At 42.4% G+C, this 12,978-nt stretch overlaps 2 protein-coding genes across 2 annotated transcripts; both read right to left on the bottom strand.

Annotated features, from left to right (window-relative positions):
* Positions 1-492: 492 nt before the first annotated feature.
* LOC115013885 (alpha-1-antitrypsin homolog) lies at positions 493-3,703 on the bottom strand. Its single transcript, XM_029440440.1, is given in 6 exon segments — positions 493-545; positions 548-683; positions 820-988; positions 1,243-1,492; positions 1,703-1,926; positions 3,666-3,703. Coding segments are annotated over 6 exon segments (870 nt in total).
* Positions 3,704-5,001: 1,298 nt separating this feature from the next.
* LOC115013538 (alpha-1-antitrypsin homolog) lies at positions 5,002-12,544 on the bottom strand. Its single transcript, XM_029439917.1, is given in 7 exon segments — positions 5,002-5,324; positions 5,550-5,612; positions 5,614-5,698; positions 6,127-6,397; positions 6,582-7,206; positions 7,542-7,618; positions 12,403-12,544. Coding segments are annotated over 6 exon segments (1,239 nt in total). The 5' UTR covers positions 7,545-7,618; positions 12,403-12,544; the 3' UTR covers positions 5,002-5,132.
* Positions 12,545-12,978: the final 434 nt, after the last annotated feature.

Genomic DNA, 12,978 nt, shown 5'->3' with positions numbered 1-12,978 from the left:
TCTTTGGACCCACTCAAGATAAAAAAACAAAACGAAATGCCAGTTGTTCATGACAAGTCTTTATTTTACTTCACTTCAACATGTTGAGACAGCAATAGCACAATAGCACGTTGGCCCAGTGTGTAAGCAGATGCTTCAAGTTATACGTCCACTAATGCTTTTATTATCTGTATCATATAAAACAGTCAGCTGGATACAATATATAATGATGCATTTCGATATTTATACACCTAGCCAGGTTCAGATGACAGATGGTAATAAATGTGTCACACTGACAGACTGAAAGCAGATTAAAAGACTGACATTTCTGTTGATAGATTTGTTGTCTTATTCATCAAACTATCCTCCATTCATCATTCCCCAATGCTCTTGTGACGTCTCTACAGGGCTTTCAGACGCTAATGTAAAAATTAGCTCATGTCCCGTAGCTACTAAAACCTACTACAATGTGAAAATATAACACAGGCAACACTCATCATTTCCTTAGCATCTTTAAATGGCTGTGGGGTCACTGATCTTGCCCATGAAGAGGATGCTCTTCGTCGATGCTCCAGGATGAAGACTAAGAAGGGTCTGTCCAGTTTCATGGTTTCAGGCATGCTCATAGGCATTATCTCGATAGTGGTAGCGGAGACTGCCTCTGTTCCTCTTTCATCCATGCTCAGCACGGCCTTGTGGGATACCTGTGGAAGAACGGAAGAGGCAGTCAGTGTTGAACGCATGCAGGTCTTGAAAAACTCTATGCAGCAAAGGGTCTTTGCAGGATATTACCCCAATGGGTAATAGTCAAACATCTGAGGGCATGTTTGCTGATCCTACCTTTGAGACTTTGAGCTTGACCTCGTCAGACATGCCAGAGAAATCAGCGTTGTCTGCAAAAGCGTTGGTTATGCCCATTTCTTTCAGGGCGCTATCCAGAGGAGCATCAGCAGAGATGGAGAACTTTGGCAGATACACATTCAGAGAACTGAGAAATACAGAAGAGCAGCTGGGTCATAATCAATGGAATAAACAGTTGACTTACAGCTTGTTTGCTCAACTTGAGTTGTACTAAATAAGGACACTTTGAGCAACTCAAATACACCTCATCTATTCAGCATAAAAGTCCAACACTCGCCAAGACATTCCTTATGATCCTATACATGACTACATTGTTACTGTATCTACAACACGCTTTACGTCAGTCAAGAAGAAGATTGAAAATACAATAAAATTCCTCTCTTACCTCCTGAATCCTCATGCCAATGCTTGATGTAGTCCTTGTTGATGTAGCCCTCCACCTCCTTCATCTTGCCTTCATCGGGGAGAACGATCATCATGGAGGTGTTGCTCTTGTAGAGCAGCATGATGACGGTGGTATGGTTGTCGACGTCCTGATAGAAGTCGTAGCGACCTGTCCTCATCATCATGTCCACCTGAACCTTGGTGTTTTCGTCCACATTGAAGTTTGCCTTTTGTGTGTGGTTACCATCGAAGGGTTTCTCCCACTGTCCTGTACGAGCAGAGGGAAGGTAATGTAGTTACTCAAATGATCATAATGTTGCAATATGCGCTATAAATTGTCTTCTTTTGATATCTAGTGATTCTTTTTACATATTCTTGGCATGCTTGAACTCCTTAAACTATCAGCATACACTTGTGTCCATCAAAGCAGCTGGCTATCTGTATGCTCTCTTTCAGAGTGTATTGGCATATGTCCTACCTCTGAAGTAGACAAAGTTAATCAGCACCATGGCCATCTCAGGGGCCAGGTCCTTCACCATATCGTTGATCTTGTCCTGGGTTTTGTTGGCAATGAATCTATTGATCTTAGCTGCAGCATCAGCGGGTTTGGTAAAGTCAATGTTGAAGATCTCAGCAGAGTAGTAGTGCTTGACATCCTTCAGGAACTTCTCCAGAGGACTGAAGCCAGAGTGCAGGGCCAGGCTGCAGCCAGCAGCAGTGATGAGAGTGCACAACTAGCAAAAATCCCACGCATCTTGACTGCCTGTCCAGGAAACATCAGAGGAGGTTAGTTGGGTTCAACCGCAGTAGGTGATAGTTGCTAACCTCTTTTTGAAATGAGTTATTTAAAGAATTGACAAGTGGAGAGTAGCTGGTGTCTTTGAATAAAACAGGATACTGTGGTGACCCACTGGGAACATAGACATTCACTGAAGAATATGAGAGGAGATGCGTCTCCTTTAAGACAGGGAACCCAGGAACTTGCTGGGAGATGTTAAGAGTTAACGGAAGTGAGAAATGAGGGAGTTGTTAATTTTTTACCTGTCGTGACTGTTGTGGTTGGAGGCTTGACTACTGCCGCTGTATCGCTGTTCATGTTGGGAAGTAAACATTCGACTTGACAACTTGTCTATCGTCTCCTCGTTACTACACACGCCCACAATACATTGATATGGTTGAGCCTCTTAACAGTTCTACACCTCGAAAATGATTAGACATTATGTCATGGCTTCAACGTTTCACTTTCCAACTTGATTTTACCAATGAATATAAGTCTAATGCATCTAAAGTTTCAAGTTATAAAGTTATAAAAATATATGCATATTTCAATAAAGTGCCATGCTTACCTTCAAAGTCCTCTTTGATGGACACAGTTTGCAAGAAACTTCCCCATTAGATACAGGAGCTCTGGGAGTCAGCTGACAGTTATATTAAACATTAACAAAGACCAGCTTCTTTTTCAGCCTGGCAAGGTCATCTTTACTGATGCAACCGAAGTCGGTGAAGACAACATGAATAAGGAACCGTTGTAAACCTTTGTCTTTTACTTTTAAAAGATAATAAAGGAGTGCCCTAAAATTTTTTAAATAGCTTACATTTTTCTGTGCAACATGACATCAAATACACAACAAATAGATACAAAATATTTAAATGTGATTAAATAATCTTATCCTTCCCTACCAGTGTTACCTGCCTGATGCCCTGCCTATATTTGGATGATACAGCAGAGAGAGGATGTGTAACCAGATGGCCATCAGCCTCACACGACTCCTCGTCCTTTGACCTGTCAACAGAGGAGTTGCTGCTGGAGTGTTTTCACAATCAGTACACATAGACTGTCAGCACCCCTGTCCCTGTCCCCTGTCAGCACCCACACACATTGATTTCTGCAAAGGACATGAGTAAGAAGTGTCTGAATCAGAAAGCTGAGTGGGCAGCTCTTTAGAAATCTGTCCAGTCTGCTGTACATAAACAGGTACTTTTGAGGACTGAGCATTGAATTCTAGAAACAAATGTTGTTCTATATACGGCCCATACGAAAGGACCAAACCTGTGTTTTTGCAAGTTTTATTGTTATGACCAAAACATCATGCACTATAATTTAATGGACGTTATTCAGTGTCCTATTTTTGGATTTATTTTTCCTACCATTCAATTCAAACACTGCTTTCTATTCATGTCTGTGCTCTATGAAGATGCATTAGCAGACTTGCTTGAATTGTGCAATCTATTACATTGAACATCAAGTTACATCTTGTTATGTCAATGCAGAATAAATCATGAATCCCATGGGTCCTTTAAATCCTTGTAAGTTTGTGAATTTGAGGGGGGGAAATCAAGTCCTCCAAAGTTTTTGAAAAAAGTACCTGAATTTTTATTTTGTTTGAATAAAAATTTAAGTTCTTTTGATATTTGTTTTACTTAGCGTTAGTACAGGCTACGTTCCGCTGTCTGCATGTGTCTCCTGCAGTTGCGCCATTGTTTCACATGTGCGTGCCTCAAAAAAGTGCGACGAACAAAAACTAGTTCTCATTCAAAAGAATTTGCAGTGTTGTAACAGTAATTAACCTTGATTTGTGTCTTAAACTATGTTGTGTTGGGTTCTTGAATTTGAGGGAATTGGGCCTGGAAAGTCCTTGAATTTGATGTTTTATAAGGTTTGGGAAATGTGTGAAGTGCAGAATAATTGGAAAAGCACTGCATTAACTCATAGCAATAAGGTAATAATAAATAAGACTTGACACTGTGATGGATAATTCAACTCAAGCAAGTTTTACGAGAAAACCAATATCAACCTGCAATGTCAAAAACATATCAAACAACAGACATTGTTTGCCAAACAGTTAGCTGTAATGTTAAGTACAAGCCTACTGTAGTGATTTTTTGTAAATACATGCAACTCCTGGTGCAGTCATTGAACATGCTGGACTGATAAAAAGGAAGGAGGTCTTGTGATTGTTGGAGAACATACTGGAGAACATAATGACCTCAAATACCTCTGCATATTCCCTCTGAAGTCATGTTGCTTCTGGACTGACATTAAGCAAGAACCTATACTCACTACCCTAAAGCGTAACACCTTTTTCATTGGAACTTGTCTCAATGTCTATCAGAAGTGTATCATAGACCATTTTCATTCTATTTTATATCTTATCAAGTTATTAAAGCTCACATGAAACCACAACTTTAGCACTTTATGTGTATCTTTGACTGTATATTGTGTAATGTTACTCAACTTAAGTATGTATTCAGTTGATATTTATTTTCTTTCTATAACTTTGTGTTTCACTATATTGGAATGGCCTTGGTGTGACCAACTACAGAAACTCTAATGACTCAGCCTCAGCCATACTAAGCTTAGCATCAGCATGTAGCGTTATCATCAACTGTTTTTTTCTGGGTTAAATACCAGTTCAGTCTTGTTGTAAACTGACTTTTATTAATTGTTTTATTATTATTCTTTGATGAACAGATAAAGAAAGTTCTTGAAAAATTCCAAACAGGCAAGTTTTGAACTGGCAATTCACTGGTTGACTTTAATGTAAGTAAAGTAAAAACAGAAAATTCTCACATTTGAAAACCCAGAACCATCACGTTTCAAATTTATGCTTGACAGTTGATTAAAAATATGAATCGATTATCAAAATAATTGCTCATTAATTTACTGTCTAATCAACTGATCAATTGTCGCAGCTCCACTTTTAATTTACGTCAACAAAAATAATGATACCTTTGTAGAATTACTTCTATTTTGAGACCAGTAAAACTTGCCTGCAAAGACAGATACACATGTGCAAGCACATTTCCTGCTACAATAACAACATGATGAGTGAAGAATCAGTGATTTTGATTATGATGAAATCCTCATGATGACACCTGTGATCATAATTATCATTTTCCTAGCATCTTTACATGGCTAAGGGATTGGTGATCTTGCCCATGAAGAGGATGCTCCCGGTGAAGTTCTCCAGGATGAAGACTAAGAAAGGTCTGTCAATACTGACTGATTGTGGCAAACTGAAAAATATCATCTCACTAATGCTGGTGGCTGCTGCCTCTGTTCCCATCTCAGTGACACTCAGCACAGCCTTGTGGGACGCCTGTGGAGGGAAAAGAGAGGCAGTCAGAGTCTAGTTTAAAACACAGAGTACGTCTTGGAATAATGTAGAAGCTTTGGGGTATTTTTCATCATCCTCTGAAGGTTTATGTCTCTATGCTGCAATTATTCCTGAACTACTGCTCATGCAGTGGGTTAGGCATATTCCCATGTGGTTCATAGGAACTTGAATTAATAACAAACCTAAGATGAGGTTTTCCTCTCATACCTTTGAAACTTTGAGCTTGATCTCGTCAGACATGCCAGAGAAATCAGCGTCGTCTGCAAAAGCAGTTGGTTATGCCCATTTCTTTCAGTGTGTTTTCCAGGGGAGCATCAGCAGTGATGGAGAACTTTGGCAGGAACAAATCCACATATCTAAAAAACACAGAACAGCACCACAATCACTGGAATATGCAGTAAAATAACAGCTTGTTTAATTAAGTTAAACTGTGCTAATGGTAATGGAGGATCCTCGATTTATCATCACACATCTACAAAGCACACTTTAGACTGCATTTAACCCATCCTAGTGTTAGAAGCAGTGGGCAGATATTATGTTGTTAATAAGAAGTTTCGGGGTTTGGTGCCTTTCTCTAGGCATTGCAATCCTCCAAGTGCCAGTCACTCCGTACTTAGTCCATTCAGGGACTTAAACTGCAGACCCTTCAGTTCCCAAGCCAAGTCCTTTCGGACTATGCTACTGTATTCCCTTATCATGAACACATTGGCTGAATTGTTGTAAATCAAAGTCATTTTCTCAATCACTAGAGGATGAAGATTAGAAAAATAAAGATCCCTCTTACTCCATTGAGACTGAGTCACGCCAGTGCTTGACGTAGTCCTTGTTGATGTAGCCCTCCACCTCCTTCATCTTGCCATCATTGGGCAGGACAATCATCATGGAGGTGTTGCTCTTGTAGGGCAGCATGATGACGGTGGTGTGGTTGTTGAGGTCCCAGTAGGTGTTGTAGTAACCCGTCCTCATCATCATGTCCACCTGAACTTTGGTCGTCTTGTCCACATGGAAGTCCATCTTGTGTGTCATATCACGGTTGAAGGGTTTCTTCCACTGTCCTGTATGAGGCAGTGGAGAGGTGAGGATGACAGTAATTTAGATATTTTATTGCAAATTATTATTGTCATTTGTTTGCTCTACAATCATCATACTTCATCATACATCATTAAAACTAGTTAATTTTTGTGACTTTGCCTGTCAGTAAACTACACAATGAGACATGGACTTGAACTTGCTTCTTACCTTTGAAGTAGACAAAGTTAATCAGCACCATGACCATCTCAGGGGCCAGGTCCTTCACCATATTGTTGATCTTGTCCTGGGTTTTATTAGCAATGAATCTATTGATCTCAGCTGCAGCATCAGTGGGGTTGGTAAAGTCAACGTTGAAGATCTCAGCAGAGTAGTCGTGCTTGACATCCTTCAGGAACTTCTCCAGAGGATTGAAACCAGTGCGCAGGGCCATGGCGTTACCAACATCCAGCTGCTGATGCTCTTGGCTGTGTCCCATCATGTCGAAGAGATGCTTGTATGCTTCATTGACCTGAGTCTGGTTAAAGGTGCTGTAGCCCAAGCTGGAGAACAGTTGGCTGTGGGTTTCACCACCGGCACCTGTAGACAGCATGGACAGGGCGGTGGAGATACCCAGCGGCGAGTAGAAGATGTTCCTTCCCGCAGTTTTGGCATTCAGACTTTTGTAGAGGGTAAAGGCAAAGTCAGCATTGGGAGCGGACAGCTTGTGGAAGCTCATTTCTCCCTCATGGCTGTGAGAGCCATCAGAGCCGTGGTGGTGGTGGTCTGCCCAGGCTGCAACCAGCAGCAGTGCTGCAAGTGAACAGCGAGTAAAGATCCCACACATCTTAACAGCCTGTTTATATGAAAGGAAAACATTAGTTCACAATAGTGTCAGCAAACTCATAAATTAAATAAAACCAAGCAAACTAAATTCAACTAAATTGAAAATAAATGGCAATAACAATTGTACAACATTGCATATAACATAATGAATGAAAAGGATAAAGACAGGAGATAAAGGCTGAATACTAAACAAGGTACACTAATGATCTAATCTTAAAAGTTTTACATTTCGATAGTAGCCCACATTTTAAACTTCACAAATTACAAATGTCACTTCAATTTAATTCCAAGTCCTCGTAATTTATATAAAATATTCAGAATATTTCAATGGAGGTCCATGCTTACCATTAAAGTTCTCTAGAACAGTTTGGCTTAAACGTCATCCTTGTATTCAGTACATCGTTGAAAGTCAGTTGACACATCTATTAAAGATTAACAAGGTTCAGCCTTTTCTGTCCAGAGATTTTTGGCTAAGCTATCGTCACTTCACCACAACATGGGTAAAGTTCCACTGGTGACATTTTTTCTTTAAAGGCTGCTGATACACAAGCCTAAAGTAATCATCAAATAATAATCATCAAAGAAGCAACTCATTCCAGACGTTCATTTCCACTTTAAATCCCTTTGTGGAAAAAGAAATGGTAACTTATTTTCAATAAATAGTATTAATTGGTGCTGTAATTTGTATAGCCACTAGTCAGTAGGATGGATCTTGATAGTGGTAGATAACTCCCTGGTTCCCTCGACAAAAAGCCAACAGGATTTGTCCATTGGATTTTCGATTATTACAAAGAAATAAGCGCTGAAGCAAAAAAAGGTTAATGATACTTACACGCTTTGTTCAGCAAGTTAATCTTCACCAATGAACACCGCTTTTATGATTTTTGAAACTTAAATGCTATGGCCAAAAGTAAAAAGCTAACGTTAGGCCACTACCACAAACACTGAGCTAAAAGCGAGATGTGTGTTTGGCGTTTTGACGTTTTGACGTTTATTGTCTCTGACAACTTCTGTAATCTCATGAATCCACTTTTGTAAAACACATAAAAGCTTCAATATTCACAAGTGGGGTTCAGACCTTATTTCAGGCATCTAACCAAAATCCCATTAAAAAAACCTATTGACTTCAAGTGTAGGTAAATGGACTGCTTTTATATAGCGCTTTTATAATCTTTACGATCACTCAAAGCGCTTTACAACACATGTCATTCATTCATTCACACAGTCAGAGGCTACCATACAAGGTGCACATCAGCTCATCAGTAGTGATAAACATTCACACACACTCACCATTGGCCATCGGGAGCAATTTGGGGTTTAGTGTCTGGCCCAAGGATTGGGCCAGGGAGGCGCCCATTTGTCAATCCTTAGGAGCCTTCACAGGAAGATTTTTGACCACACGGCCCCGGGTCGAGAGGCTGCCCATGTACTCACCAGTATTCGGCTCGTCCAGCATAATCCACACATGGACTGGGCCAGAGGAGAGGTACTGGGATGGCACCAGAGGTGTTCTACCACGTGTTTTTCAAGCAGCGAGAAGCGAGGTCTTGGGATTACTACTGTGGACAAGAGACCCAGTGGAAGATCGGAGATGGATTTTCCGGATTTAGCCAAGGTGCCGGCGTGCTACCTTAGGCTTAAGGAGGTCTTTAGTAAGACCCGGGCCACAGCTCTGCCACCTCCCAAGGGTCATTTGTATTCCCTGTCCGCTCCGGAGAGTAAGACTATGAGAGAATACATCGAGGGAGCCTCGGAGGCTGGTATTATTTGTCCTTCTTCACTCGCTTCTTTTTCGTGGAGAAGAAGGATAAATCCCAACGACCCTGTATTGATTGAACAAGATCACAGCGAAGAATCGGTATCCCCTTCCACTCATATCTTCGGCATTTGAACTTTTACAAGGGCCAAGATATTCACAAAACTGGACCTGTGCAACGCGTATAATTTGGTGAGGATAAGGGAGGGGACGAGTGGAAGACCGCATTCAATACTCCCAGTGAACACTACGAATACCTGGTTATGCCTTTTGGATTAACCAATGCCCCAGCTTTTTTCCAGGCCCTAGTTAACAACGTTCTTTGTGACATGCTTAACCGATTTGTGTTAGTCTATCTGGACGACATCCTCATTTTTTCACCAGATGAGGAAGACCCAAGTACAGTACAAGTGTGAGTTCCATGTCAAGACTTTTTATTTTCTCGGATTCATCATTGCTGAGGATAGTATTCAAATGGATGAGGCGAAGGTCAGTGCGGTCACTCAGTGGCCTACCCCCACCAGTCGGAAGCTGGTACAAAGATTTTACAGAAGATTTATTAGGAATTACAGCACTGTTGCCGCGCCCCTACATGCCTTAACTCACTTTCCGTCAAGTTCTGTTGGAATGAGGGGGCTGAGAAGGCATTCCAACGACTCAAGACAAGTTTCGCTTCTGCTCCCATCCTGATCTTGCCAGACCACCAGAGACAATTCGTGGTGGAGGTGGACGCCTCAGATGTGGGATTGGGAGCAGTTCTGTCCCAACGATCTGGTTCGGACAATAAATTACACCCATGTGCATTTTTGTCCAAGAAGCTGTCACCGGCAGAAATAAATTACGATGTCGGCAACAGGCCATTAAGGTGGCGCTCGAGGAGTGGTTATAGCTGACGCGCTATCCCACCTTTTTGACCGCGACCCGACCTCCAGACTTCCTTTGTTCGTGTTGCAGCCTTCTCGTGTAGTAGGAGCGGTAACCTGGGGAATCAAGTAAGAAGGGCCAATATGAACATTCAAATTCCTGAGGGGGGTCCCAAAAATCGTCTGTTTGTGCCAGAGCAGTTGTGTCCACAGATGATTCATTGGGCTCACACATCCCTCGTTTCCTATCATCCCGGGGTTCAGAGGACCCTGTTCGTCATCCGGCAGCATTTCTGGTGGCCATCCATGGAGAAGGCGGTCAGGGAGTACGTTGCGGCCTGTACAGTATGTGCACGCAACAAGTCCTCACTTCAACCGCCATCAAGTCTTCTACAGCCCCTTCAAGTACCACATCGTCCATGGGCGGAGATTTCTATGGATTTCGTTACTGGACTACCGATTTCAGGGTGGCAATCCACCATCCTGACTGTGGTCGACAGGTTCAGTAAGATGGCATATTTCATTGCGTTGCCCAAACTTCCGTCAGAGACGGCAGAGGTACTTCTTTCTCAGGTGTTCCGGATCCATGGTTTCCCGAAGGATGTGGTGTCCGATCGAGGTCCTCAATTTGTTTCTCATTTTTGGAAGGATTTTTGGGAGCTTTTGGGAGCCAAGGTCAGCCTTACGTCCAACGGACAGTCTGAGAGGATGAACCAGGAGTTAGAGACTTGTTTACGGTGTCTCATCTCCCAGAACCCCACAACCTGGAGCAATTACTTAATCTGGGTTGAGTATGCCCATAATACTTTACCTGTCTCTTCTTCAGGTTTGTTCCCTTTTCAGTGTGCGTATGGGTATCAGCCACCTCTGTTTCCGGACCAGGAGTTGGAGGCCAATGTCCCCTCTGCCCATGCTGTGGTTTGTCGGTGTTGCCGGATGTGGAGTCAGGCAAGACAAGATCTCCTCCGCAGCTCAGCCACCTACAAAAGGTCAGCTGATAAGAGGAGAATCCCTGCGCCCAGATATGCTCCGGGACAGAGGGTGTGGTTGTCCACCAAGAACCTTCCACTACGGGTGGAATCACGCAAATTGGCTCCATGGTTTGTGGGTCCATTCCCTATCTCCAGGGTCATCAACCCAGTAGCAGTGAGATTGCAATTACCACAGTTTGTGCGAGTACATCCCACCTTTCACGTGTCTTGAGTGAAACCTGTGAAGGAGAGCCATTTGGTTCCCACAACCAAACCCCCACCTCCCCCCCGGTTCTTCGAGGGAGGGAACGTCTACACAGTCAAGCATCTCCTGGCGGTGAGAAAGAGAGGAAGGAGTCATCAATACCTGGTGGATTGGGAGGGGTATGGTCCTGAGGAAAGACAGTGGGTGGCTACTAAGAACATTGTGAACCATACTCTTATCCAGGATTTCCACCGCCAGCATCCTGATGTACCTGGGACATCAGGTGCCGTCCCTAGAGGAGGGGGTACTATTAGGTCCTGTTCATTAGATGTTTTGTGTTATTTTTGTACTTTCTGAGAAGTTCCTGTACTTGCTGAGTACATGCCTGTGTATTGAACCTGTTTCTGTGACCCGACTCTTGCCCTGGATTCTCCCTGCATGTTTTTTATGTTTGACTGCATGCACGTGTACCAACTCTACTGCCAAGTTTCAGTGAAGACTGTTTTCATTTTACATTGTTCTGCCTCTGAGTCGTGCTATTGAATCCCACCCTCCTTGTGTCTTGATCCTACTTTTACAAGTATTCAAGACAGAAAGTGTGTGTATTGCGACAGACCAACTGATTGCTAAGTGGAGGACCTAGTTAACAGAATAGGGATGTAATCAGGACAAGGGAAGTTTTAAAGAACAGCACTGAACTGCATTCAAGATCAGCATTCAGGGCCAATGAGAAGTGTTTCCTACCACACAAAGAATTCCATTGTTGGGACAGTGATGAACAATGAAGAATAACCATCATTCCTTAACCACTTAACATCTATTTTCAGAGAGGCTGTATCTTGCCCTGTGTTCCCTACAGTCAGCCATGATGGAGTTGTTACGCAACGCCACATGTCGTTCGAAAGCTTACAATCTCGTCTATTTAGTGAGAAAAACTGTTTTGAGATCAAAATCACAACAGCAAGTACAGTAGACATCTCACACAAGCAAGCACACTCACAATCAAACCCATAACTTTGAGCCAACTCACCTATGAAGTCTCATCCTTGTCCTGTAATCAATAATAATAATACAAATAATAATAATAATAATAATAATAATAATAAACACTTCCTGTGTCATTCCAGAGGTCCAAAGATCGTTTCGAGTAAACATATATCCATCTTGAACATCGTCACATTGATAAAAGCCCATGAACAGCTGTTGCAATCTTTGAAATCAGCTGATCGATATGTTTATTTTCGCGATGATACTCGCTAAAAATGGCAAGTAGCAAGCTATTAGCTTTATTTTGATATTTGCTAACGGGATGCCGAACTCTGACCTTTCGATTGACACTTCATTTGTCATTCATCACTTCCTGCTTTCTTACTGTGCGGACGCTTTTCTGCTAGCTCTTGTCCCTACTTACCTCTGCTTGCATCTTTCTGCTAATATTAATTTAATTTTCACGGATATGCCCCCCTGCACGGACTGCCATGGACATCTACAGAAGATTGCAGCACTTCAGGCAAAGATGTTTCATCTAGAAGAGAAGGATACAACAATACAATGGACCCCAAAGGTGAAGCTACAGCTTTCCCCGGAGAACAGTCACGTCTGGAATAAGCGTGGAGCAGGACTTAAAGCCACCCCTAACAAACTAGAAGAACCCGCTGCCATTATGCTGGCAACGGCTCACATCAACCCCCGCTGCGCAACCGTGGATTGTAGCAGTGAACACGGCAAGGAATACCCCGCCGCCACTGATGTCTCTACAGCTGGAAAACAGATTGCTACCGATACAAACCGAGCCTGGATCGCCACTGAAGGACTCAGTTCAGCTGTCAGTCCCGCACCGTTCGGGCAGAACGAGACGCAGAGTACATTAATGGTAAGAAAGATACCAAAACATACTGCTTCCCTGATAAACTGATCTGTGACATAACAGAAGAACTTCCAGAAATGCTGTCTGTCCACAAATATGTGAACAAGGTTATTATTCATG

This window comes from Cottoperca gobio, chromosome 9, assembly GCF_900634415.1.
Source record: "Cottoperca gobio chromosome 9, fCotGob3.1, whole genome shotgun sequence".
Lineage (NCBI taxonomy): Eukaryota > Metazoa > Chordata > Actinopteri > Perciformes > Bovichtidae > Cottoperca > Cottoperca gobio.
The sequence above is the reverse complement of the archived record's forward strand: the minus strand, read 5'-3'. Positions and strand labels throughout refer to the sequence as shown.